The 25,454-nt window shown below is 50.5% G+C and overlaps 7 protein-coding genes across 7 annotated transcripts; 4 read left to right on the plus strand and 3 right to left on the minus strand.

Moving 5' to 3' along the window:
* rad7 (DNA repair protein Rad7, protein) lies at positions 1-3,043 on the minus strand. The gene is made up of 7 exons (XM_073721713.1): positions 2,475-3,043; positions 2,389-2,427; positions 2,288-2,315; positions 1,697-2,233; positions 1,476-1,641; positions 1,333-1,425; positions 1-1,273 (listed from the first exon to the last, which is right to left on the minus strand). Coding segments are annotated over exons 1-7 (1,776 nt in total). The 5' UTR covers positions 2,477-3,043; the 3' UTR covers positions 1-362.
* Positions 2,474-6,736, plus strand: BDW74DRAFT_10837 (DNA repair protein RAD16). Its single transcript, XM_073721708.1, has 11 exons — positions 2,474-3,003; positions 3,083-3,954; positions 4,006-4,335; positions 4,390-4,498; positions 4,548-4,622; positions 4,672-4,730; positions 4,780-5,000; positions 5,052-5,098; positions 5,148-5,274; positions 5,333-6,085; positions 6,140-6,736. The coding sequence occupies exons 1-11, from the start codon at positions 2,955-2,957 to the stop codon at positions 6,369-6,371; spliced, it is 2,874 nt and encodes a 957-aa protein (XP_073590343.1). The 5' UTR covers positions 2,474-2,954; the 3' UTR covers positions 6,372-6,736.
* An 82-nt stretch (positions 6,737-6,818) lies between these two features.
* Positions 6,819-9,161, plus strand: BDW74DRAFT_10911 (C2 domain protein). Its single transcript, XM_073721729.1, has 2 exons — positions 6,819-7,281; positions 7,342-9,161. Exons 1-2 carry the CDS (start codon positions 7,062-7,064, stop codon positions 8,892-8,894), a joined length of 1,773 nt encoding a protein of 590 aa, XP_073590344.1. The 5' UTR covers positions 6,819-7,061; the 3' UTR covers positions 8,895-9,161.
* An 18-nt stretch (positions 9,162-9,179) lies between these two features.
* pan1 (actin cytoskeleton-regulatory complex protein PAN1) lies at positions 9,180-14,183 on the minus strand. The gene is made up of 5 exons (XM_073722853.1): positions 13,495-14,183; positions 13,372-13,435; positions 11,270-13,321; positions 10,644-11,183; positions 9,180-10,582 (listed from the first exon to the last, which is right to left on the minus strand). The coding sequence occupies exons 1-5, from the start codon at positions 14,075-14,077 to the stop codon at positions 9,370-9,372; spliced, it is 4,452 nt and encodes a 1,483-aa protein (XP_073590345.1). The 5' UTR covers positions 14,078-14,183; the 3' UTR covers positions 9,180-9,369.
* A 167-nt stretch (positions 14,184-14,350) lies between these two features.
* Positions 14,351-16,079, minus strand: BDW74DRAFT_143290 (DNA-directed RNA polymerase II core subunit RPB11). The gene is made up of 6 exons (XM_073722854.1): positions 15,939-16,079; positions 15,790-15,873; positions 15,675-15,715; positions 15,088-15,146; positions 14,919-15,028; positions 14,351-14,830 (listed from the first exon to the last, which is right to left on the minus strand). The coding sequence occupies exons 3-6, from the start codon at positions 15,689-15,691 to the stop codon at positions 14,627-14,629; spliced, it is 390 nt and encodes a 129-aa protein (XP_073590346.1). The 5' UTR covers positions 15,692-15,715; positions 15,790-15,873; positions 15,939-16,079; the 3' UTR covers positions 14,351-14,626.
* A 157-nt stretch (positions 16,080-16,236) lies between these two features.
* Positions 16,237-17,766, plus strand: BDW74DRAFT_143296 (nitronate monooxygenase). The gene has a single exon (XM_073722855.1). It carries the CDS (start codon positions 16,367-16,369, stop codon positions 17,303-17,305), a length of 939 nt encoding a protein of 312 aa, XP_073590347.1. The 5' UTR covers positions 16,237-16,366; the 3' UTR covers positions 17,306-17,766.
* A 688-nt stretch (positions 17,767-18,454) lies between these two features.
* BDW74DRAFT_10996 (putative ARF GTPase activator (Csx2)) lies at positions 18,455-22,806 on the plus strand. Its single transcript, XM_073721753.1, has 5 exons — positions 18,455-18,721; positions 18,780-18,910; positions 18,973-20,638; positions 20,687-20,777; positions 20,823-22,806. The coding sequence occupies exons 1-5, from the start codon at positions 18,658-18,660 to the stop codon at positions 22,183-22,185; spliced, it is 3,315 nt and encodes a 1,104-aa protein (XP_073590348.1). The 5' UTR covers positions 18,455-18,657; the 3' UTR covers positions 22,186-22,806.
* The last annotated feature ends 2,648 nt before the right edge of the window (positions 22,807-25,454 follow it).

The following is a 25,454-nucleotide window of genomic DNA, read 5'->3' on the forward strand; positions in this document are numbered from 1 at the left end:
ATAGGACCCGTTCGAGCCAGGGCCCTCAATCTCTGCAATGATGGTCTATTGTATCGGCTATCAGGTACCTAAGGTATCGCCCAAAGTCAAGCATCAAGCTGCTACTATATGATATGGCACAACGCAAGTTTCCGTGGCCACAACTCATCAATACTATCAATTAGAAAAGGAAAATGGAGAGGCAAGGGAAATGAAGATAAATTCACTGGAAGCCGGCTTCAGCGGCGTACATGAACCTCACAGACACAAGCTGGAAGAAAAGCCATAAACCTCACCACCGCAAAACCAAGAACGCCGCTTATTTTTCAAGAGGGTAGTTGATAGACCTTGCGATGAATCTCGAAAGAAGAGTTAAAGCCGGATTACGCCTCCTCGAGGAATGGGTCTTGAGTACGCAACCCGCCTATTAAGGACACTCCTTTAGGAACTCGAGAATCTCGCACGTTGAAGCAGGCAAATGCAACGACTTGCTGAATAGCTGGGCAGCATCGGAAGATGCGGCCAATGAGGTAATCATCCATAACCGTGTGGAATGAAACATCCAACTCTCTCAGGTTGGGGTAGGTTTTCCCCTCGGCGAACACTTGGTCAAATGCCGCGTATGATATGTGGCGGCATGAGGCAATGTTTAACTTTCGGATTGCTGAGCCTGAATGGTTCATTAAAGCAATAAACCCATTCGACGCGAGGCCTGTGGCATCCGTAGGTCCGTCAGGGTTTGTGTTGTCCATGTCCCGAGTAGATGAGAGGTCTACGATTTCCAAGGGTGAGTTCGACCATGTCCCAAAGAGTTGAGCGAAGCCTCTATCTGTGCAGGTAAAGTTGTCAGAGAATCGAAACTTGGCCAGGTGCCTGCATTTTTCATGTATCATCTCGAGCAGTGTATCATCAGCTGCCGAGAAGCCTTGTAAGGATAGAGTCCGCAGCTTTGAACCAGTCTTGGACACCAATTCGACAAGGTTCTCTGTCTTTGATTCCTGAACCATGTCCAAAGAGAGATGCTCCAGCAACGGAAGCGTTGAGATGGCCTGAAGAGAGCGATCAGACATCTTCCAACAATGAGTCAGTTTCAACCGCCGAAGTCTTGTGCAAGCGTTACACATGACTTCTATAGATTCATCGTCTAGGGAACAATCCAGATTCGACAATCTGAGAATTTCGAGCTGGAGCCCCAGCTTCTCGAACATTGTTCGCCAACTTGAGTCCGATACCAGATTCGCGGAATCTAGTTGTAGATGCTCGATACGGTGATTTTCAAGCATGTAGCCTATGACTGGTCAGTGTTAATAAACAGCTTTTTTTACATGAAAAAACGTAAATCGCAGAGCATACCACTGTCTTTTAGCTGTCCGGCAAAACGGAGATTGACCCTAGTCAGAGCGGGCATGAATGCAAAAATTTTCTGAAAATCGTTCGTCTCGAGCTCTATATAGCTTATTAGAAGTGCATACTGTGGACGACGGAGAATGACGTACTGCCTGAGTCATATATATCAATGGAGCTTAGGTCAGGTCTGAGAAAGAGGTCCAGTGTCCTGGGGGTGATTGCTCGTCTCTTGGATAGAATCTGGCTCAATCCTTTGAGGAGCTGCCATGGGAGGTCCCCGAATTCTGTTATATCCTGGATGTTGTCTGCAACTTTCTGGGGGGGGGAGTGTTAGCTCGGCAGCAATGTGCTGAAGGAAGACTACACAGACCTTGGTACACATCTCTGCCAGACTAAGAGCACCATGCTGAGCAACTCCATCAAGGAGGTCACTTTGGTTTTGGCGGCGAGCTGACCGTGGTCCTATTTTCTTGGGCTGTGATTTCTTCTCCTTATCACTAACCTCCTTGGAGCATTTTGCGCAAAGGAGATCGCCCTTGGGCCCTGTCTTGCTATACGGAGTGACCGTAAACCGTTTGCTGCAGATCTCACAGTTCCCAAGCTGACCAGGCATAGGCCGAGGACGCTCATCCATCATCTCTCTGGCAAGGAAGTCGTCGTCGTCATCGGGCTCGCCAACACGCCGAGCTTTACGGCGAGCAAACTCTTTACTCTGCTTGATTTTCGCGATCGTAGTTGCTTCCTTTCGCTTGCGCTTCTTTTTCTCCTCCGGAGTCCCATCGACACCGTCTTCATACTCATCCTCGTCAGCAGCGTGCTCTTCTGGGCCATGGTCAGCCTGGGTCTCCGCCTCTCGCAGTCTCCGCTGGTAGTCTTCATGGATCTGTGCCGCGGAGATATTGTTGGACTGGCAGTATTAGTGGATGAAATTTGTGTACTGAATAAGCCACCTAAAACTTACGGCAAGAAAGTCAGTGAGCGCGGAGTGCCTATATACTTGTTAACCAACTATCAACAAAGAAAGATAGCGCTGAATCCGCCGATAAGCGTGGATCGACCTACGGGCCTCGTATAGTGTTTCTTGTCTGCCTTCTATTTGCCCTGTGACAGTTAGTATGTTGGAACCAAAAGGTGAGTAAATCACATACATTCTCGAGTCTGGAATTCAACAAAAGTGCCCTGATTTGAATGTCCTGAATGTGATGGTTGCTGAAGGTCAGGTGAGTTCGTGTTCTACTTAACGCGTAGAGGCGCCGCTTATCAGTCAGCCGTAGATACTCGTATCTGGGGGGAGCGACATCAACCCCAGGGACAAGGAGGCAAATGGCTATGTGAGAAGGTTTTCAGACTCACTTTAGGGTGGCCAATTCTCCTTGGTGGCAATCTGTTCCCCTTGGTGGCAAAACACAGTTATAGGAAAACTTTTTATCTTTTCTAGACCGGGCGCTGATTATTAACAAGCTGGGGGTAAGTAACTGACTTTAGGTACCTGTTCAAAGGATGCCTTCTGCCTAGCTCCGTCGCTGCCCTGCCTTTTGGTTTTGTCCCTGGTCGAGATTCAAACTGTCGAGCTTGCTTCTAGCCTATCTCACTCTTTCATCTCCAGATAATCAGTCTTGTACGCCACAATGGTGGGAAGGAAGAAGTCAGATACAAAGCAGTCCGTTACACTTAATGGTAAGATATAGAATCTGATGATCTTTGTGAGCTGTTGATTGCGAAAGATTTTGAAGCTGACTTCATTCTGCAATTACAGATACAATGTCTCCATCCTTGTCCAGGCGCGCCTCTCTGAGATTGGCTCAGGCATCGTCCACCCCGAAAATAAGAAAATCCGTCGACCAGCACGAAATAACCGATGCCGATGATGAGCCCGTATCCTCAAGTATTCCAAAGACACGTCGGAGCATTAGAATGGCAAAACTCGAAGTGGCCATACCAGTGAAACCAGCTCTTTCTCGCTCACCCTCCTCCGTTGCCGCCGACGACACATCTGCAGATGGAATAACTGAATATGATACACCAGCCACAAGCGTCGCTGTGACACCGGCAGAATCAGATATAGGGACGTCGAAGAAGAGGGTCAACGCTTCTGCTCGCGCCCGGGAACTGCGATTGAGTAATATGTCTCTAGAAGGGCCCAAGGGATTGAAGAGATCTTTCGCTGCCCAAGCAGATGAACATCCCACACCCGATAGAGCGGATGCTGCGCTAGCTATGAATCTGCAACTCCAGGAGTATCAACGCAATTCATCAAAACGCCGGAAATCCTTCCGTGGTTCATCGCCGAGTATCGCCGATGATGATAAAATTTTGACGGAGCTGGATGACAACGACGACGACGATATCTACGAAGACGTCGTGGAGGAGACAGCTCCTAAAAGGAGACCCAGGGCATCTCGTGGCTCCAATGTTAACATTGTGATCCCCGATAGTGACGACGCGATGGACAGCGATGAGCATGACTATGTCACGGATTCTTCTGAATCAAGCGATTTGTCTTCTGCCCCAAGCGAAGATCAACCATTGATATCTCGAATAAAAAATGCGAGGAATCAGAGACTCCAGCTTCGGAGACAAAGATCTGCCACAGATACTAGTGCGTTTGCCTCTGGGATGAGCTATCGGGTAGGTCATACACAAACAAGCATTTACCTACTTAGCTGATCGCAAGAATAGGCTCGCAGGGAGCGGCAGAAGCTTGAAAAACAGCATCCTAGTATTGTATCGATGTGGAATGACCTGAAGAACGATCCTCCTATCACGCCCGTGCCAGCGGCGCAGCCCTCGGGCATATCTAGGATGCTCAAGCCGTTCCAACTCGAGGGTCTGAATTGGATGACTCGACAGGAACAAACACAGTACAAAGGCGGATTGCTAGGTGACGAGATGGGAATGGGCAAAACGATTCAAGCAGTGTCACTTCTAATGTCGGATTATCCGGCAGGGCGACCATCCCTGGTCGTAGTACCGCCAGTTGCGCTCATGCAATGGCAGTCAGAGATCAAAGTTTGTTAAGTCCCATTCAAATATATCTTTCTTTTCTCTGATCTCGTTTTACAGGAATATACAGACGGGAAACTGCAAGTTCTTGTCTACCACAACACTAACTCCAAGGTCAAGACTCTGAAGAAGAAAGACCTTGAAAAATATGATGTTATCATGATTTCCTGTTTGTATTCTTTACCCTGCGTCTTGCGCCTTTTCTGATGTTCATGTAGATTCTGGCCTTGAGTCAATCTATCGGAAAGAGTGGAAGGGCTGGAGCCGCAATGATGGCATTGTCAAGGAAGACAGTAAATACTACCTCGACCACGGCCGATTATTATTGCTAACAATTCTTAGGTGTTATTCACTCCATTCATTACCACAGGCTCATCCTTGATGAGGCTCATAGCATTAAGGTATGACTCATTGTAGAGTTACGGGGCGCCTAGTACTGACAGGTAACAGCAACGTACTACTGGTGTTGCGCGTGCTTGTTTCGCACTCAGATCCAACTATAAGTGGTGCCTTTCAGGCACTCCTGTTCAGAATCGGATTGGTGAATTCTTCTCACTGCTACGGTTTCTAGAGGTTCGGCCATTTGCCTGCTATTTCTGCAAGCAATGTAAATGCCAGGAATTGCACTGGTCACAGGATGCAGAGAAACGATGCACCAAATGCAAACACAGGTACAGTATTTCCCACGTACTATTTTTGTGCATCATTGACCGTCATCACAGTGGATTTAGCCATGTATCAGTGTTCAACCAGGAGATACTGAATCCTAGTAAGCACTCAGCTTCTGATCAATGCGACCATGGTCTAATGTATAGCAGTCACGGAAAGGGACAACGTGGAGGCACGAAAGGAAGCATTGGCAAAGCTGCGGTTGATTACCGATAGAATTATGCTGCGACGTGTTAAACGAGATCACACAGCTTCAATGGAACTTCCTCCCAAGCGGTAAGCGTCTCTTTCGACCATGGACCAATATATTTAAGTCGAAGCTAACATTCCCCAGCGTCATCATACACAATGAATTCTTCGGAGAGATTGAACGCGATTTCTCTACGAGTATCATGACCAACTCCTCTAGGCAATTTGATACCTACGTGAGCCGGGGCGTTATGCTGAATAATTATGCTAATATTTTCGGTCTTATTATGCAAATGCGGCAAGTTGCAAACCACCCCGATTTGATTCTGAAGAAGCATGCCGAAGGCGGGCAAAACGTTCTCGTATGCTGTGTCTGTGACGAGCCAGCGGAAGAAGCGATTAGATCGCGGTGCCGTCACGATTTCTGTCGGCGCTGCGTCAAGGATTACATTCAGTCCTTTGATGCAGAATCTGTTGTCGACTGCCCGCGATGCCATATACCCCTCTCAATTGACCTCGAGCAGCCGGATTTAGAACAGCATGAAGACCATATCAAAAAGAATTCGATCGTCAACAGAATCCGCATGGAGGATTGGACGTCGTCGACGAAAATCGAGATGCTTGTCTACGAACTTTACAAGCTTCGCAGCAAGAAGCGAACACTTAAATCCATTGTTTTCTCACAGTTTACGTCGATGTTGCAACTCGTCGAGTGGCGCCTGCGTAGAGCTGGCTTCAACACAGTCATGCTTGATGGGACCATGTCCCCTGCGCAGCGCCAAAAATCAATTGACTATTTCATGAACAATGTGAATGTCGAGGTGTTCCTCGTATCGCTCAAGGCAGGTGGTGTTGCTTTGAATTTGACGGAGGCGTCCAGAGTTTTCATTGTTGATCCGTACGTCACCGTTCCGCAGCAAGTTTTCTGGACCTTTTTTACTGACGCTCCAAGGTGGTGGAATCCCGCAGCTGAATGGCAGAGCGCCGATCGATGTCATCGAATCGGCCAACGCCGACCCTGCGTTATCACGCGTCTGTGCATTGAAGATTCGGTAGAGTCCCGAATCGTTATGCTCCAGGAAAAGAAAGCGAACATGATTAATGGCACCATCAACAAGGACCAAGGAGAAGCGCTGGAGAAGCTCACCCCAGAAGATATGCAGTTCTTGTTCCGGGGCTCTTGAATCGCACTTGTTCTTTGTCCGATGGTCATCACTCAAGGCCCAAGCTGGACTTGACCGTGCATCGGAAGCCGAGTCGCTGACTCAATTGCGTTTTGATTGCTTTTTGCTCTTCTGAACCGTGGTTCTTAGTTGGCCTGCCTCCAGGCAACATAATAATTCATGCAGTGGAGACTCGGGAGCGGAGACAGTGCCAGGGGAAGTTGGCAGGTCATGTTCTTCTTCGTATTCTACGGGAGTAGTTTATCATATAATATGTGCTAACAGGCGATGTGTGAACGGGCCGTGGTCTTTCCTGCCATTTTAGTTTCCAGGCGGCATGGCAATAACCTACTCCGCAGTACTCCTGCTCCAAGCTTAGGCTGACGCATACCGTAACTCTTAACATGTGATCCCCACCCGCGCGGCAACAAAAGCTTATACTCTGGTAAGGCTGAGGGGTTGGGACTCGGTCGTCATCTCAGCACATCCCCTCTCAAATTCGCGAGTCCGATTCTACAAATGGAGTCGGCATTTTCCTTTTCCAAATACACCGTGGCCCGTCGCGCGTCCCTCCCTTTGCTCTAATCTCCCTAAGCCCTATTCTTAGCTCTTCCGACCTCCGAGCGCCGGTGTGCGCCTGGTCCCTCTACCAGCAGGCAACAGCGAAACGCCCTCTCGCAAGTTCCAACGTACCCGTTCCTCTTTTCTCCAATGGCGGACCCGGAGTCGCATGTCCGGCCCCAGCATATGGCCGACAAATATGGGCCAAAACTCGTTGACAAGGCCGAGCGAATACAAAACCAAGCTGTCGCAATGGGCGTCGGTTCCCAGTCCAGCTCAGAGCCTGCGGGGGGGTTCGATAGCACACCACTTCCCCAGGCGCCGCCAGGCTATACAATCAAGGTGACATTTCATCGCGGTGTAAACCTACGTGAGTCTTTTGTGAACTAGGAACATTTTATAGGCGGCTCAGAAACTAACAGCCATGCAGCATGCGCCGACTTCGGCTCCTTCTCCTCGGATCCTTACATACATGCGACCTTGTCTGTTGATGTGCCTCAACGGCATAAGCAAGATCCTCTCCCTTCTTTTCGCACACCGACAGTACGCAAGAATCGTGACCCGGTCTGGGAGAAGGAATGGATTATCGCCAATGTCCCCGAGTCCGGGTTCCGCCTCAAGTGCCGAGTTTATGATGAGGATGCGGCAGACCATGACGATAAGCTAGGCAACGCCTATGTGCAGGTAGATTCCCTAAGCGCGCACTGGCCCGGGCTTCGAGAACAGCCCTTTCGCTTGAAGAAGCATACTGGCAGCAAGCGTGTTTATTTATTCGGCAACATTGCGGCCATCGCCTCAAGACGCCTTCATACAGATTCGCATATAGTGATCAGTGTTGTCACTCTGGGGAAGACACCGGGTACGAATGGAGCGCAGGTCTTTACAGTAGGTCCCAATTACTGGTTCCGTCACTTCTCACCTCTCATCGGACGGCTTGTCGGAACTCGAGATGCCGTGCAAAGCGAGGACGGAAGAAAAACCGTGAATCGCTACAATTTTCAGGCCGTACAGATACAGCTCACAGGCCCAGTACCGGGGGCTCTGTACCATAGATATGTTGAGTTCAAGCCTTTCGTTGCAGGAATGTTCACCTCGCATACATTGCGAGGGCGGATACTGAACAGGGCGCTTCATCACCAACATGAGAGGATCTATAATTTCGACCGGGCGACATTGGACGGTCAATTTGATAAGCCATGTGTGGAGCTAACACAAAAATTCCTCGAATTTGTCCACTACGCTCAGGGAGGCAGAATCTTCACTTATGTCCTTACTTTGGACGGCCAATTCCGTTTCACGGAAACGGGAAAGGAGTTTGGCATCGACCTGTTGAGCAAACACACGATGCACAGCAACGTATCCATCTATATCGCTTACTCGGGGGAGTTTTTCATCCGACGACGCAAGCATCACCACCATCGAATGCAGTCTTTGGTGTCTAATCGGTCCTCTACCGAGTATGTGGTGGACCATGATGGCGAAGAAAGGGAGGTATCGACGGACCCCGATAAATATGAACTCTTCATAGACAACGACAGCGGCACGTACAGGCCGAACGCCAAATATCTGTACCTATTGAAAGAATTCTTTTCCTCTAATTTCCCTGGACTTCACATTACGACCCTGGACTGTCAAGCCGATGCAGAGCGGATGCAGCAGCTCAAGAGTGAACAGAGAGAACAGAAACACAGCGCAGGTGGCCAGATGGCTTTCCTTCAGCAACGAAGCAGGTCTTCGTCTTCTTTGTCTATATCAAGTTCCGACGAAGACGAATTGAACGAGCGCAGCGGCCTGGAAGAGAAGAAGAGGGGAGACTTTGCTAAAAGAGTGCACGAGATGCGGGATGTCAAGGGGCAGGTACTGAAGTGGGCACAGGCAGATGAAGGCGTACAGCCCGATGTTGGAAATAACGCGACCACGGCCGAGTCATCACGTTCCCCTGAGGGAACGCCCGATGGCAAGGTCGTTGTCAGGGAGGAATAGTAACCCCAGTTTCATACCCCTATGGCCCTTGGAGCCATCGTACTTTACTCTTTACTTTGCGGCCTTCTGCCCATTATTTCGGCCTGTAATTTTATGTTTACTCTCCCCTAACAGGTCAGTTTCATGGATTCTGTACCCGGCGACCATTGTTATTGTTGTGTATGTACTCCATATGTTAATGATATCATTCTTAATGGAATAGGGCGGGGGGACGGACCGGCCTCAACCATTATCAATTGTTCTAGTTTATTGTTTGGTGTCTTACTATATAACACACACAACTTTAGGTTTGGATAAAAAGCATTTTTAATTTGGCAGCTTCACAATACATGGTATGTTACTATTATGGACAGAATAGCGGTTGAAAGACTAAAGAATATACATGTAGGGACCCGGAAGTTTACAAAGATAAAAGACACCCCGAGGCCAACAGACTGCTCGAGAGCATAGTGTACGCGGGATATCCAAAGATATCTCATAGCACACGTCCTGCCGAGCTGCTGGAGCTTCGGTCATTGGTCTGAACTTTCCTGAGCCCCTTGCCTGCCTGGATAGAGGCCAACAGAGCACCTCTATCAGAGGCGCCAGCGGGAGCTGCCGCGGCAGAACCGGGAGGTGAAGGGGGTCCAGGAGGTGGGGGTGGAGCGGGAGGCGCCATAGGAGGTGGTGGAGGTGGTGGAGCACCAGCCGGTGTTTCAAAGCTGGGCACGGGAGGCGCGGCTCCAGGCGGAGGAGGAGGTGGTGGTGGCGGGGGAAGCTGTGCACCGCCTGCACTGGGAAATAGGTCTGCTTCAGCAGGGATTGGCGGAACTGGTGGGATAGAAGAGTCCTGTACTGGTGTCGCGGACTTGGATGAAGGGGACTGATTGTCCATAGCGCTCAGGGGCCGAGGCGGTGCCATAGTACCGAAGAGAATACTTGCGAGTTGTTTAGCGCTTCCACCACCTGCGCGGTCATCGTCTTCATCATCAGACGACTCGAAATCAGATCCGGCCGCTGACCAATCATCGTCCGCCTCTGGGCGAGCGCGAGTTTTCCGTTCGAGTGGCCCGGAACCTGCAAACTTCGGCTGTGTTGTCTGCTGCTGCTGAGCAAGCCGATGGAATGGGTTGGTGGACTGGGTATCGGCCTTCTGAGGAGCGCCGGCTTGAGAGGCTTCCGGTGGAGTTGGGGGCGGATAGTCGGTAGACTGAGAAATGTTCCTCCTGAAATAAGGATTCTTGGATTCAGTTTCGGGGCTCATAGCCGGCACTGCTCGACTGCTTTCGGGTGAACTCGAGGTAGTGGCTGCCTCGGATGCGACAACGGCCGGAAGTTCAACAGCCGGGGCGGGAGGCGCAGGAGGAGCCGGGGTAGAAATTGGAGGCAGGATCTGGCTCTGAGTTGGTGTACTGTCTTGGGGTGTTGTGATATCAACTGGACCTTCCTCGTCTGAAGAGCTCCCGTCTAGGCCTTCAAGTTCTAACTGTAGCTGTCGCTCCCGCTCCTTGGCAGCTTCTAATTCCACTCGCTGACGTGCGAGTTTGGCTTCTTGTTCTTGTGCGGCCTTTTTAGCTTCTTCCCTTCGGCGTTTCTCTTCCTGTTTCTTGATCTTTCCTTGTCTGACCTGCTCCTCAAGAGCGCGAAGACGGGCCTCCTGAGCCTGCTGCTCTTTCTCGAACTCGTCTTCATGTTGCTTGGCCTCCGTCCTAGCGTGAAAGTGAGTGAACCGCCTAAGTAAGATATACTGAGAGAATCGACGCTACTTACTCGAGGCGCTTAGTCTCCTCCTCCTGAATTTGCTGTTCCTCTTTCAAGGCTTGTTCGCGTGCCAGCTGCTCAGCCTTAGCTGCTTCTTCAGACACCTTTTTAGCGTCAGCCTGGCCAGTGCTATCAGTTCGACGGCTGCGCGACGGTGGCGCTGGTGGGGGCTTTTTTCCAACAGCTTTCGCCACTTGACTGGAAGGAGGGCGCTGCTCATCAGCAATGCGACGTTGCCTCTCCTGCTCCCGCTTAGTATCTTCCTCTTCCGCCCGTCTCACCCGCTCTTCCCTCTCTCTCCTCTCACGTTCCTGACGCTGTGTCAAAGTTTCGACATCATCACTTTGAGGCTTAAGACCGGCGGCTGCCATACGTTCGGCAATTCGTCTCTGGGCGCGTTCTCTCGCAGCAGCGACACGGTCCTCATGGGTGATGGGCGTCGAGCCTGCTGATCCAACAGACTGTGGCGGGGATGGTCGTGCAGCAGCCGAGGTATGTGCCGGATAATCGCGAGCCCGCGATTCCAGAGGGGATGATCTTCTTGAGTCCCTATAATGGTTAGATTCACACGGGGAAAACAAGAACAAAAGGAAGCAGCAACATGAAATCAAGCATGAGGTTGACGGTAAACTTACTCTTCCTTTCGGATGTGCGCGGTACGGCTACCGCGGTTCAGGTCGTAAATGAAATCACGAATAACATCCTCGACACCTAGAGCATCTTCCCACCGACGCCTTTCATGTTCGCGAGTAGAGCTATCGCCCCCTTCCTTGAGGCTGTCCTCCAAGCTGCTGGCAAAATCCTTAACGCTTTCTTCCACATCGCGAGTCATGGAATCATTCTTCTCTCTTTCCGCCTTGACCCTAGCACTCTCTGCTTCTAGGCGACGGGTTGCAGCGCCCTCGTCATCCTGCCACGCAGGAGCCGGTCTTCCTGCGAGTTCGGCAGCGCGAGCTTGCATCCTAGCACGCGCACGAGCTTTGAAGCGGTCAGCTTCCGTGACGGCGCCGCCAGGCCCAGTGCCGACAATATTGAGTGCACTATTAGGGTGCACCTTGGCATCTTTCAGACGGAATAACTCAAGCCTAGCCTCTGCAATCTCACGCTCCACACGCCTAACGTCCGAAGCAATCTGCGGTACCTGGTCTTCATAAGCCTGCAGTTGGCGACGCAGCGTCCTTCGCTCAGCACTAGTATCGAGATTGCGAAGCGAGGCATGGGGGTGAGTATCAATGTCGTCCTGTACGCGTCGGATCCTGTCCATCAAGCTCTCCGCCTCCCGGCGGTCTCGCCTATCAAGCGCATCCTCCTCCTCCGCGCGATTTTCATCCTCAAAATCTACCGCATCTAACATGATCTGAGTTTCGCGAATCTTCTTCTTCAGCTGCTCGACCGACAGTTCATTCTCCGAGGCCTGAGAAGCTGCAGGAGAAGGAGTGCGACCGCTGTTTCCAACACGGCGACGTGCGCTTGAGCGGTAACCTGCAGCAGCCTCATCGTTGTTCTTGAACAGCGTAGCATCCTTGCGGCCTGCACCGGGCGACACTGCCCCACCACGAAAAGAATGTTCCTTCAAATAACTGACACCCGTCTTCTGGGGTTGCAAGAATGCACCGGTAGCTTTTCGGTGCTCTGCATCTTGAGAAAGCATGGATTTGATGGTTCCAATTGAGTCGTTGAGATTCCTTGTGGATGGAGGGATAAGCTCTGGGGGCAAACGACTGGGAACGGGATAGCCGTTGAGCTTTCTATAGATCAGGTGCATAGCGACGGCAAATTCGTCCATGTTGAGTCGGCCGCGGTTATGAGGGTCTGCCAATGTCCAAATAGCCTCCAAATCATTCCTAGCCAGACCACTCTGACCCATAATCTCAATTGCAGTATCACCACCAATGAAGCCCTTGTGAAGGCCATCCCATGCCCGAAAAAGGTCGTCATAGATCCTCTTTTCCTCTTTCGTGATAGCCCAGGGGATGTTCGCATTTCCAGAGAGCCCAGCGGCAGAGAACCCACCTTCGCGACCTGGCTGAGGCATGAGCTGCTGTTTCAATGCGTCGATATTAGGCAACCCCGAGGCAGGCGCATTGACAAAGCCCCATTGACCAGGGATTCCAGTGGGCTGTGCTATTAGCCCACCAGTTTGTGAAGGACTAATATTCGAACCGAAGCCCGTCGGCATGGGAGGCATTGGTGGACGAGGACCAGTATAGCCTGTTGCCTGCGGGTTATTCAAGAGACCCATTTGGGAAGGCTGGAGACCTTGTTGTGGAGCCTGCCCAGGGAATCCAGTCGCTTGTGCGACCAGGCCTTGAGGCTGACCTGGGAAAGCAACGTTTGACTGGTACCCGGAAGATTGCGGAAATCCGGTTGGCTGTGCGGTAAGCTGTGATAAAAGTTGTGAGTTGTTGGGCTGTTGTGGTCGGGGTTGCTGCGGTGCGGGTGGCGCTGATTGATTTTCGAGCAGCGGCGCGTCAAAACTGGGAACATTTGTTTTGACAACAGGTTCTGGCTGCGTATCTGGGACCTGGAAGGATATGATGTCTACCATGCTCGAGACCTCGTTCTTTATCGTTTCCGGAAGTGAGCCTGGTATATCCCTCCCTGTGATTCTCAGGTTGCACAGGTACATGGCCAAAGCGAATTCAGGAAAGAGTAATTGGCCAGATTTAGTGGTGTCGGATAAAATCCTACGAGCTGTGAGCTTCACGTCAATGTACAAGGCGCCCGTCAGGCTTACCAGATCCTCGACAAGTCACTCCCCGAGAGCTTCGAGCGGAGGAGTAGTTCCTTCGCTTTGTCCCCTAAAGAGAGATCAGACAAGTGTTCCAGCAGTAAATGTAGCAAAATTTGTTCAACTGACCAGTCATTGCCTGGCTATCTCCGACTGCAGATTTGAAGAGTTGCTCGAACTTCGCCTGATCTTGCGCCGTGATGAACGACAGTCGAATATTCGGGATTCGGCCACCGGAAGCCTTGGGCGGCGGAGTAGGCGCAGCCCCTGAGACATCCTGGAACGAGTTCGCTATCTCGGAGGAAGTCTGCAGTCCGGTTCGAAGCGGAAGGTTCGTGCTCGATGTAACCTGTATCTGTGGGCCCTGGCCCTGAGTCTGGAACCCCCCATATTGGGATTGCGGCGGTGCTGAGGGATAACCTGTAGGCTGGGGTTGTTGGGGTTGCGGCGGCGCTGATGCCCCCGGGAAACCGGTATACTGAGTCTGGAGCTGTCCGGGTGAGAATCCAGTGGCTTGCGGTTGCAACTGGAGAGCCCCAAAGGCAGATAACTGAGAACTATATCCCGTAGGTTGGGGACCAAGACCGGTCTGCTGATGTTGTGCCTGCTGCTGGCCGTATTGCGAGAACGGGGATGGCTGCTGTATGTAAGGCTGTTGCCCTGGGCGGGCGCTGTTGGCACCGCCCAGGAAGGAATTTGACGAAGAATACATTAGCAATTATGCACCGTCATCGACGACAGACTCGATGGCAGGATAGCAAACAGGAAATCAAATGATGGAGACCCAAAAAAAGGAATTCGCGGGGAGGGGAATAAATGGCAGGCAAGCAGCGAGATGGGCTCAGGAGCTGGTGACGCCGGGTGTCCGTTCCTCGTGGGTCAGGGACACCAGCCGCTAACCCGGAAAGGTGTGCTGAGTCAGCAAGCATAAACAAGAGAGAGATAGATAAGTCTTATGGCTGAACGCTTAATTAGCTGCCATTACGCTTGCTCAAGAATAATAGATTCGTGTTGTTAAGGTTGGCCCCAGTGGCCAAGCACTGTGTTGCTCACATACATGGAGTGTGAAGCACAAAATTGCAGATCTAGCGTCACAGATTATAAGGCAGGAAATAGGAGAAAGTTCACGGCACGGGTATCAGGAATTTAATATCAGGCATCTGATAAGACACGCATAACCAGCTGCGTGCATTGCATTGAGTTATAACCCACGCCACTACCACGAAATTAACAATGTAGAAACAATAATGAACAGATCTGACTAAATCCCATCTGAGGCACCATTTTGTTGCTGCTGTGTGGCTCCGACCATTTTGCGCAACTCATATTCTTTGGTGAATTCTCGAGACAAGATGCCCAAGTCACGCACTAGCTCATTGCATGCGGCAATAACAGCTTGCTTCGGGGTAATGTCGCCATCTGTTTGCACGCGAAGAACAAACTTGGGAACAAGGGGATGGGGAACCTAAAACTTGAGTCAGTTATCACATAGCCAAGTAACATAGGTGCAGAGCTGCTCTTGAGAGCCACAGTCCTGCAGAAGAGAGCAGTACCCTGTATGCAGCAAAAAGGACATGAGAGCTCTGCAGAAGACGAGAACGGACCAGATTTCCGAGCGTATGGTCTTCTTTGTTGAAGGTGAAGATGGCTGATGATGGGATTCCTGGGATCTGTCAGTCATTGAATGTTGCGTTGGTCCATATGGACTCGGCAAAAACTTACGGGTGTCAATCTCCATCTCAACCTTGCTCTCACCACTCGCTAGAACAAAGGACTCATATCTATTGAGAGTTTGTTAGCTAGATGCCACCATGAAACGAGTAAAGTAACAGAGTGATCCAAGACAGATGCTATATTTTTAACAATTTGAGATACCAGACCTGTCAGGGACGTTGCCAGCTTTATCGGTTGGCTGGCCACCCTTTCGTGTACTGGTGGCGCGAGCGAGCACAACTTCTGGTGGAAGGATAGCCTTGGGCTTATGTTCCTCGTCCGGATACATGATATGGAACATTGAAACAGGTACACAAGCAAGGGGAGATGGCAGCGAGTTTGGGGCAGTGGTATGATATGGGAAGAATCAAATGAAAGTAGAGTAGCTGAGTCAAAAATTGTTCGCCGACACGGATAAGAAAGTGAGGGGGAGTCCAGGGCCTGAATTTGGAAGGAGGAAGTCGAACTCGGCATCGCCCACGGGTAAGTCCCAGCTTCCATTTCCAGGTCCAGACAAGGAACAGAATACAAACGCTCCGAAGACGATGCAAGACTCAAACACAAATCTGCAGCCTCGATAACAAAGCACATCTTACCTATCTGGCGCGTTCATTGTGAACCAAAGAAACCCAGTTACCTGAGTTACACCCTATCTCATCAATCCAAGAGACTCGGAGGCAAGCGACAATGGCCGCTGGGTGACAAGCGTACTCAAGAAACGAGTTTGTCCCGCTTACTTCAAATCAGGGGCTCCAGTGAGTCAAGTCTTGACACTCGCAAAAAAAAAGAAAAAAACTGCATGGCTAAGAGTCAGATAGGTTATTCGGTGCCTCAAGAACAGAACCATCCAGAATGTCTACCGGGAATGGGTTGGAGAACGCGGTGGGTGGACCTCAGACTAAGTCCTTTGACGACGGTTACTTCACAAGGGAGATATGCGAGGTAAGAATTATAAATAGTCAAAGAAGGAACCTAGGAATAATATCCTGTATAACGATAAATCTGAGCAGTGTTGATATCAAAGAGACCGGCAGATCTTCCATCAGTTCCACTTTGAGTCAGCAGATCACGTGGCTACCGATAACTTTGTATCGCCAGTAGAAACAACCCTTGGAAGTTAACTCCACTAAAGGACCTCATTCTTACTAACAATGTAGGCTTGGATTGAATATCTGTTTACAAAGGTACTCGGAGTAGCGTGAGACATATACTAGGGCTCGTCTTCGACAAGGATGTATGAGCGCCTCCAAGGATAATCTTGGCGCTCAACTTTATATGCTAATATGCTATGCGTTCTTATGTGACCTTTCTACACACCATTTTGAACCAAACGAGACAAAACGCCATGTCAACCAACTCAACGATACAGGCCGTCTATCCTTGGACTAAGGCGCCTCTACTAGCTTCGGCGCCAATGCTGAACATTGCCACGGCACCGCTCGCCGTCGCCGTCTCAGCAGCAGGTGGCCTGGGCTTTCTTGCCGGCGGCTTCGACGTCTCATCCGTAGAAAGCAATTTTCAAGAGGCCGTTCAGCTCATTAAAGGATCAGACTCCATGATCCGAGAGATCTACTGTACCAGCAATGTTCTCCCAATTGGAGTTGGTTTTCTGAACTGGGGCGCCGACCTTCCCAAAGCCATCGCTGCGATTGAAAAGTACCGGCCCTGCGCCGCCTGGCTCTTTGGCCCCAAGAAGTTGCCCGATGACCTCCGTCCCTGGGTTGAGCAGGTACGCACTGTGACCGGGGGCGAGACCAAGATCTGGATCCAGGTGGGCACTGTAGCCGAGGCGGTCGTCGTCGCAGAGTCTCTGAATCCAGATGTCTTGGTTTTACAAGGCTCAGATGCAGGGGGCCATGGCCTGGCCCAATCGGCGTCAATAATAACTCTTGTACCGGAAACAAAAGATGCGCTTGGAGCAAGGCAGCTCAACCCCATACCACTTCTTGCGGCGGGTGGTATAGTTGACGGTCGAGGGCTGGCCGCGTCCCTTGCACTTGGGGCCTCAGGTGCGGTCATGGGCACTAGATTTCTGGCCTCTTTGGAAGCCAAGGTTGCCCGTGATTATCAGAAGGAGGTCCTCCGCGCATCTGATGGTGGAGTGAGTACCGCTCGCTCGACTGTGTATGACCGAGTGAGAGGGATATTAAGCTGGCCGTCGCGATATAACGGACGCGGTGTGATCAACCAAAGTTATGTCGACGCGATTGAGAGAGGTATGGGGTGACGAAGAAAATCGAGCACTCTATGCGGAAGAGTTGAAGAAGGGAGACGCTGGTTGGGGTCCTAATGCCAGACTAACAACATATGCTGGCACAGGAGTTGGGCTTGTTACAGAGGTTATCCCTGCTGCCGATATTGTAGCAAATGTGATCGAAGAGGCGAAGACTGCTCTTGCATGGACTTGTTGACAGAGTATAAAAGGTTGAACATTTGGAATCTTGCATTCTTTCTTATACTTCACCTGACCTAGATATACTGTCTGGGCTATAAAATGATTATCAGGATACAGGCATGGTTCATAGCCTTTGGACATGGTCAGTTACAAAGTGACTGTTGCAGCATGAACATTCCTGCCATAAACCACGACTGTCCAATTGCTGTCGGAGTGGAACTTGGTCATAAGCAAGTCAGAAGGCGTGCTCCTGAGTAGCTTCTTATAAGCCGGAAGGGATATCGATGACCATCCTGGATAAATAGCCAAGGCTAATATTTTTCGTGTAGGTACAGCGACCGCTGCTCTTATCAAATGACTGGTCTGGTTGGGCCTGCTGACGAGCGCTCCATCAGCACGAGATGAAGGAACCAGGCAACACTTTGTACTCAGAATAGGCATGTTATTACTACACTGTAAATGAATAGAACATCCCAAAGACCATTGAACACGCGAAACCAAGGACAACTCTGGGTGAGAATGTTCCGTGGGATCGGAAAATAATAGAGTCAGGGACGGCGCTAGAGAGCAATCTATCCCGCTTCAGGTATTTCGATCGAGGGGTAGATTGACGACAAGATTCCTCAGTTCAGTGTCAAGTCTAAGCCCCCTCCAAGTCGATCTCAAGTTCTTCGCAACTCCTCTTCACATCCGCCATCCGCCACAGCACCCTGATACAATCTCGTTCCATCAACCCACTGTCCTGCCTTGTCAGCCAACTGTTTGCTTTTTCCCTTGAGCCTCTTCCGTTCGGCCTCCCAGCCGCCTTCCCGTCACCTTCTATACACACTTTATCTATTCGGGCCACGAGTTCAGATCGTGGATGAATTGAGGGGGTGAAGAATACTGAAACAGTGGCATTGTGGCTCCATCTTCCCCACTCTACTCATTTTATTTCGTTCACCTCTGCGCTCCAGCTACGTTCTTTCCACTCCGTCGATCGTTATTACTGAAGGCTCCTTGCCCTTGCCTATGACCACGGGCCACTCACTCAAGATCTGAGCTGAGTGGCAGCAACTCGTTGGAATCCAGCCTCGATTTCTGCGTCGACTATAGACCGCCGATGGTGACCTCACAACTGGCCCGGTTTCCTTTCCGGACTTGATCCTCTTGACCGGCCACTTGACACCTTCAGCGCTTTTACCATGGGGATTGTCGGAAGCCGGCTTGACGACTCGGGGTGTCTGTATTTCAAGGATCAGAACAAATGTGCGTTTCTTCTGCTCAGGCGGCTGATGGGCTGCGGTTGACAACCTGATTCTACCAGTGACGATCGCATCTGTGACGATATCTAATTCTCGTCGTGCACTCTTAAACCTCGTTCCAAACGCCTTCCCCGCGACTAGATACAATGCGAGAAGAGAACTTGGCGATGATGCCTTGGTGGAGTATATACAGGTAAGATGCACGACTGTCGCATGGCAACTATTCCATTAGCTCACATACCCGACACACAACAGGATCCAGAATCTCCGCCGTCTGCACCCACCCCGTCGTTCCTCTTGCGCTTGAGCAATGATGATGAACTCATTTTCAAATTTACGTTTATTCTAAGACAAACACAGACGGGAAACGTGACGAATTCGACAGTTAACGGGGTTTCGACAACTTTACCCGAATTAGCCGACACCATATTGACGGGCTTGACCTTCGCGCATGCGCCCAACTCAAAAGAGCTCGATAATCTGGTCACAAGAGAATTCCACGCAAATCCGAATTTACAGAATAACTCGAATGTCCAGCTTGTGGGGGATTTCTCGACCGGTGGCAGCCCATCTGTCCAGTTCGACTGGATTTGGAAGTGGAAGCCTCCAAAGGGTACGGAAGACAAGGGTGGTGGCTGGCGGAATAGCTGCAGTTTTTTGGATTACGACCAAAGAGCGAACCGGCTTAATACCCTCGCTTATTTTTCGTTTTGGGTACAAAACACCGCGCGCGCTCAGTCGAGTCCGCAGGTTGGTTCCCCGAATCTGGAAGTGCATATGCCTATTCGCAACCGCGTTCCGTCCTCGCATTCGGTTTTGTCGCATTCTAGCGATGCAGATGCATCGTCAACCACTCAAATACAAGTTGTCCCGGAGACACCCCCAGAATTCAATGATGCGCCTTCAACCTCCGCAGCTCCGCCCCCGGTGAAGGTAGGTCTTCCACATTCGCGTCCGGGCGAGGATATGAGTGCGGTCGAAGATGGCCCTTTATTCCGTGCTACTATGAAGGCGCTGGAGCAGAAGACCGGTAATATGCGCGCAAAAATCAAAAAGCTCCTGAAGAAAGCCGAGGCTGCGCATCAAGCCCAGACCGCTTGCAATGAAGCTGTGGAGGCATTTTTATCTGCCCTCGGGGATGCGTCTACGTCTAACGCGAACGCCATTCAGCCAGCATTGGACCACTATTTTGAGAAGATCTCGCGGCAGATACTGAACTACGAGCGACTGAATGCCTTACAGCTTCAACGGCTGGTTATCGAACCTCTTCTGAAACTCTATACTAACGACATCAAACAAGCGGAGGCTAAAAAGAAAGAATTCGAAGAAGAAAGCCGGGACTATTATGCTTACGTTGGTCGATACCTCGGACAACGACAGGACTCGTTGAAGGAAAAGAAGCGAGCGGAGAGTGATTCTAAGTACCAGGCGAAACGGCGAAACTTTGAACTAAGGCGGTTCGATTATTCGTCATTCATGCAGGATCTTCATGGCGGCCGCAAGGAGCAGGAGGTTCTTTCTCATCTTACGAAATATGCGGACACCCAGGCAAAGAGCTTCCTCGCTGCTGCCAAACATGTGGACGACATGGTACCACAGCTTGATGCTCTTATCCATGAAGTCAATCAAGCCGACAAAGAATTCCAATTTCAGAGAACAGAGAGGGAAGAGAAACGGAGAGCTTTGGAGAAAAGCAGCAACACGTACCTTGAGCCTGACGCCCCCACCAGCGCGAGCGCTGCGTCAACGTTAATCGGTAGCAGCAATGGGAATCAGAAACCAGAGGGCGACCTGGGTCGCGCTGACAGCACGGGGTCACAACTACGCAGTGTAACGAGCAACAACTCATCCACGTCAACTCAGACAGCCGCTCCCACCAACCCAACGGATATTCCGGCCGGCACAGTCTCGAACTCGAGTTGTACGTCTGACTCATTTGTATAGTCACGAAACGCTAACCTTGGATTAGGCCAACAAAGGAAAGAAGGACTACTTTGGGCATTATCTCGACCTGGATCTCATATTGACCCCAAGGGAATCAACAAACAGGCTTGGCATAAGTAAGAGTATTCTCCTTGACTCCAGGATGCGCTAATTCTCTCCAGGTTTTGGATTGTTCTCGACCAAGGCAAGCTGTCAGAATACAGCAACTGGAAACAAAAGCTTGACCTACATATGGACCCTATTGATTTGCGGATGGCCTCCGTAAGAGAGGCTCGGAATGCAGAACGGCGATTTTGCTTCGAGGTCATCACCCCACAATATAAGCGCATTTACCAAGCGACTTCGGAGGACGATATGGGTAACTGGATCCGAGCTATCAACAACGCTCTACAAAGCGCCGTTGAAGGACGTAGCATGTATCCACCCCCAGTATCCGATGGCGATAAACCATCCATCGGTCGTGACATAGGCTCCGTGCTGACGGGGAAGAGCTCCTCGGTTTCTCATCACTCCCACCACCCATCTGCCTCAAACAACGTGACCCGCCGCACGACAGTTGGCGCCCGGCCAAGCTATGTCCGTGGCGATTCACAGGGATATGAGGATAATCCTTCAAAGCTACTACAAGCGGTTCGCGACGCCGACCAAGGCAACCACTGGTGCGCGGACTGTAACTCCACCTCTAAAGTTGAGTGGGTCTCCATAAACCTGGGGATCATTTTGTGTATTGAGTGCAGTGGCATTCACCGGTCTCTAGGAACACATATCTCCAAAGTTCGATCACTCACATTGGATGTCCATTCTTTCTCGAACGACATTGTTGAGATTCTTCTTCAAGTTGGAAACCGCGTTAGCAATATGGTTTGGGAAGCCACGCTAGACCAGTCCCAGAAGCCCATATCCTCATCCACTAGAGAACAGCGACTCAGATTCATCACGGCCAAATATGCGGAAAGGGCATTCGTTCCACTCCTGCCGTCCCCATTATCACGATTTCCGACAGCGGACGAAACACTTCTTGCCTCAATCAAGAGGAACGATATTCAGGGGGTATTGTATGGTATCGCTCTCCGTGCCAACGTGAACGTCGCCGATCGTTCCCGTAGCACTCACGCTGTCTTCCTTGCCTTAGCTGCAGCTGATCCGGCACAACCCGGTTCAACACCTTCAAGTATATCCTCTCGACCTAGCACATCCGCCAAAACGATCCCTTTCCCTGTCGCTGAGCTCCTAGTTCAAAATGGAGCCGAGATCCCTTCCCAGCCCCCGCCAATTCCTCTTTCGTCAGCTGCTCAGTTATACCTCAATCAGCGAACCGCGCGACCCTCTGGTTTGAGTCACCCAGCTCCTGTTGCATCGCCGTCAGATACACTGGGATCGCTGCCTACCCTTCGAGGGCCTGGAACAAGCGGCGAACACGCACCAAGTCCACTGGACAACAAAGAGCGTGAGAAACTGCATAAAAGAGGAAGTGCTGGGGCCAGGTTCGCTGGTAAAGTTGCTTCGCTGGGCATTGATCGATAAATTTTATACTTCCTCTCCCTCCTGCCTTATACCTACCTATATTTATTTTTACTTCATGACGCGTCTTCTTCCTTCACCAGTTTGGCGGCCTATTACAATCTATTTATACACCGGTTACACTTAACGATGGGTCCAGGCGGACATAATGATTATTGCTACTGAGGAAGGCAACTTCGCCGTATTACTATTGTTGCTAACATGTTCGTGGGAATGAGCACATTACCTATGCAGGTGATCGCTTCAAGGACAGACGATTGATGGAATGATCGATGAATGGCAGGCCTGATATGCTTGATAATGACATATCCTCACCCATCCCTATTTTCTATACGTGTACATCAATGTGAGTCGACCAGGGTCGAGCTCGGGCTTAGTGGTACTCTATAGGAAAGTAGTCAAACGTTCCCACAACTTGTGTGTTCTTGTTTACCCAAAAGAGTCTGTAAGGTAGTAGCTAAAGGCACCGTATCCGGTCAAACTAGACCCGGCGTTTCCATGTCAGCATTTGCTCTCTAGACGCCACCACAGGATTAACACTGCATTAAATAACCTTGAGCCCTGAGTGCTTACATCTTCTTTAAAGAGTCAAGGGGAAGTTCTCGATTTTAAGCGGCTCTGGTGAAATCCACGTGCTGGCCATCTCCCATAATCTGTACTTCCGCAGTAAATGGTACGGAGTAGGCTAGACGTTGGACATTGGTACCAGGTAAGTATAGCATGGACTGTTGAAAAGTAGTCGCCTCATCTCAATGCTGACGTATGTCTCTGCAGATTAACCTGAAGGAAGATTGAGCCCGATGCACGTCGAGGACTCACTCGCGTATCCCGTGACTCTGCATACCTGCGCGGACGTAGGTATGTATGACGTCATTCAAAGCACAACGAGCATGTACGTACGTCTTCTCTGGATACTGAGCGCCGAGCGGGGATGTGATGAGCAATCATCTCATAAATATAGGGACAACTCCATTACAGTGGCGCTGCTATCGGATAGAGAATGAAAATCGCAAGTCAACGCGTACTCGCTGGGCCTCCCCATGTCCAGTTAACCACTATCGAGCTTGAGGTAGACTAACTCAGACCCGCCGCACGAGTGGCGAGTTGGACAATCTTGTCTTTAGATTTGAAAAGAAGTACTGCTGGCTTCATCTCACAGCACAGGTGAGATGTGGCTGAACAGATGAGAAGTAATCTGGAACGTATATACCAGGATTCAAGCATGTTAGGCTGAACTAAATATCATGTCTGAAGGGTATGATATCGCAAGGATTGGGATTTCAGGAGTGGATGCATGTGGCAAAATTGCTGTCTTTGCGCCGGTTCTTAATAATAATGTTAGGATAGACGGGAGACTACTACTGATTTCTTGCACCATCGTATATAACAAAAAGGACGCCGAAGTAGGCAGCTCACAAGGTAACGTTGAACTACTCAAGTGGCTCTGAGAAAAAGAGCGGATAAAGAATCCACGCCAAGTGACAGGTCGAGCAGGGCTCGCCTGTACGCCAAAAAAACGGCTGAGAAATCACCGAATTCAAGACACAGAGGCACTGGACACGGATTCGAGCCCACAAGCACGGCAATTAGTCAATTACCTCGACTTGGTCCACTGAAACCCGAGTCGATAGAGGGAATACTTGTGGCTGAAAGCTATCATCAATGATCAGATCCAAGTAAAGCAGTCCGGAGTAAGCGGGTAGTGGTGGGCGCTGGCCCAGCCGGATCGACCCGCCAATAATAGTAGGCAGAGAGCCACCATGGAGTAGGAGACTCGCTCCTTAAGGATTGTATGTGGGCTCCCTGTGGCACAGGGCGCGCTGCAGACTGACTCTCAACATAAATGAAATGATAGAAATCTGGATGAGGAGGCACGCTTCGAGTAGGTGCTCTTTACCGAAAGGCCGGCCTGAAAAAGGCGAGTTGTCGAGGACGGATGCCGCACCACTCCACGGCGTAAGAAAGATCCACCGGTAACAGTGGGTTTGTGGCAACTGGCAAGCAGCCTTTGGTACCTACACTATCTACCGATTTTGCCTGGGTAGTCGCGTAACTTCCCTTTCGGGACGATATGAGGTCTAAGCAGTGGAGTCAGCTGTGATTGGCTGGCATCTTGTACCGAATCCACGAATCATATCTCGCGGAGGGCTGCCATCTGCCCGGCATTTTATTCTCACTTCCCCCAGAGATTCAAATTTAGAATTCTGAGCACAAGTCACGTCGAACAGGAACGGTTTTGCTTCGCTCTGACCAGTGGCCCACAATGATCAATCAGCCCTAGTGGGATGCCTGCGGCCCTGCCACTGCCACAGCTCCTCGGTCTGCACTTAATCCGTCGAACTGATTGTTCATCTGCCTCTGGTGTTTCTTGAACCACTATCACTAGGGAGTAGCTGTTTTAACATGCGGTGATTCTCGAAGTTAATGGTGGTGGGTGGCCGCTGTCACTCAGTCGAGGCTTCCTTCAGCCTGTTTCTATTAGACACTGTTATTAAAGGTGGCGCTCGTATCAGCCACACGGCCACAGGATGCCTTCAGAAATTAATCCAGGAACAGTCCCCACCGGAAAGCCTGAGGGCATTCAACGATGCGTACTCTTTAGAGTATAGAACACCTGGTCTGCAGTGCCACCCCAGCCACCTGCAGTTCGCTGTCAAATTGGAGCCTTGGGGTGATAAACTCCGACCTCCTGGTGTCAATCGTGTTGCCACATCGTTCTCTGTGCAGATTGTTCCTGGGAGCACACTTCGGAGTACACCGTCTCTTATGCATCTGGATTGCCACTACTGGCGTTTCGACTGAGTCAACGCTTGTGATAACGAAGATCTACTCCCATGGCTTCTCGCAGTGGTTCACTCCAGGAATCCTCCCTAAATAATAATCTGTCAAAAGGTGATCCATGGATCTGACCAGGGCCGATGCACTCCGGCGATGCCCAATCATGACTTCACGATCAAGCCATCTTTTGCCGCCAAATTTTCAATTCACTATGGAGTACAATAGTTATATGTGGAAGCCTATCCTGCTGTGGCATCAGCCTCAGCTGTGTGCGATATTAACAACCGTCTGCGCCTTCGTGTTATCTCACAACCATCGTTTTGGCCATTACTTGGTCTGAGAAATCGAGACTCTTCGGGAACATTCCTTGCGGCAAGCATTCTTCCCTACTCCGGAGTAGGCCCTCCCATTTTAAACGAGCTTGCTCGCTAGGTCATTCGTCAAGGTATACTCTATTGTTGGAAACCAAAGAATAACCTGCAGATTCCGTCGAT

Source organism: Aspergillus multicolor, assembly GCF_047715735.1.
Source record: "Aspergillus multicolor strain CBS 133.54 unplaced genomic scaffold BDW74scaffold_1, whole genome shotgun sequence".
Lineage (NCBI taxonomy): Eukaryota > Fungi > Ascomycota > Eurotiomycetes > Eurotiales > Aspergillaceae > Aspergillus > Aspergillus multicolor.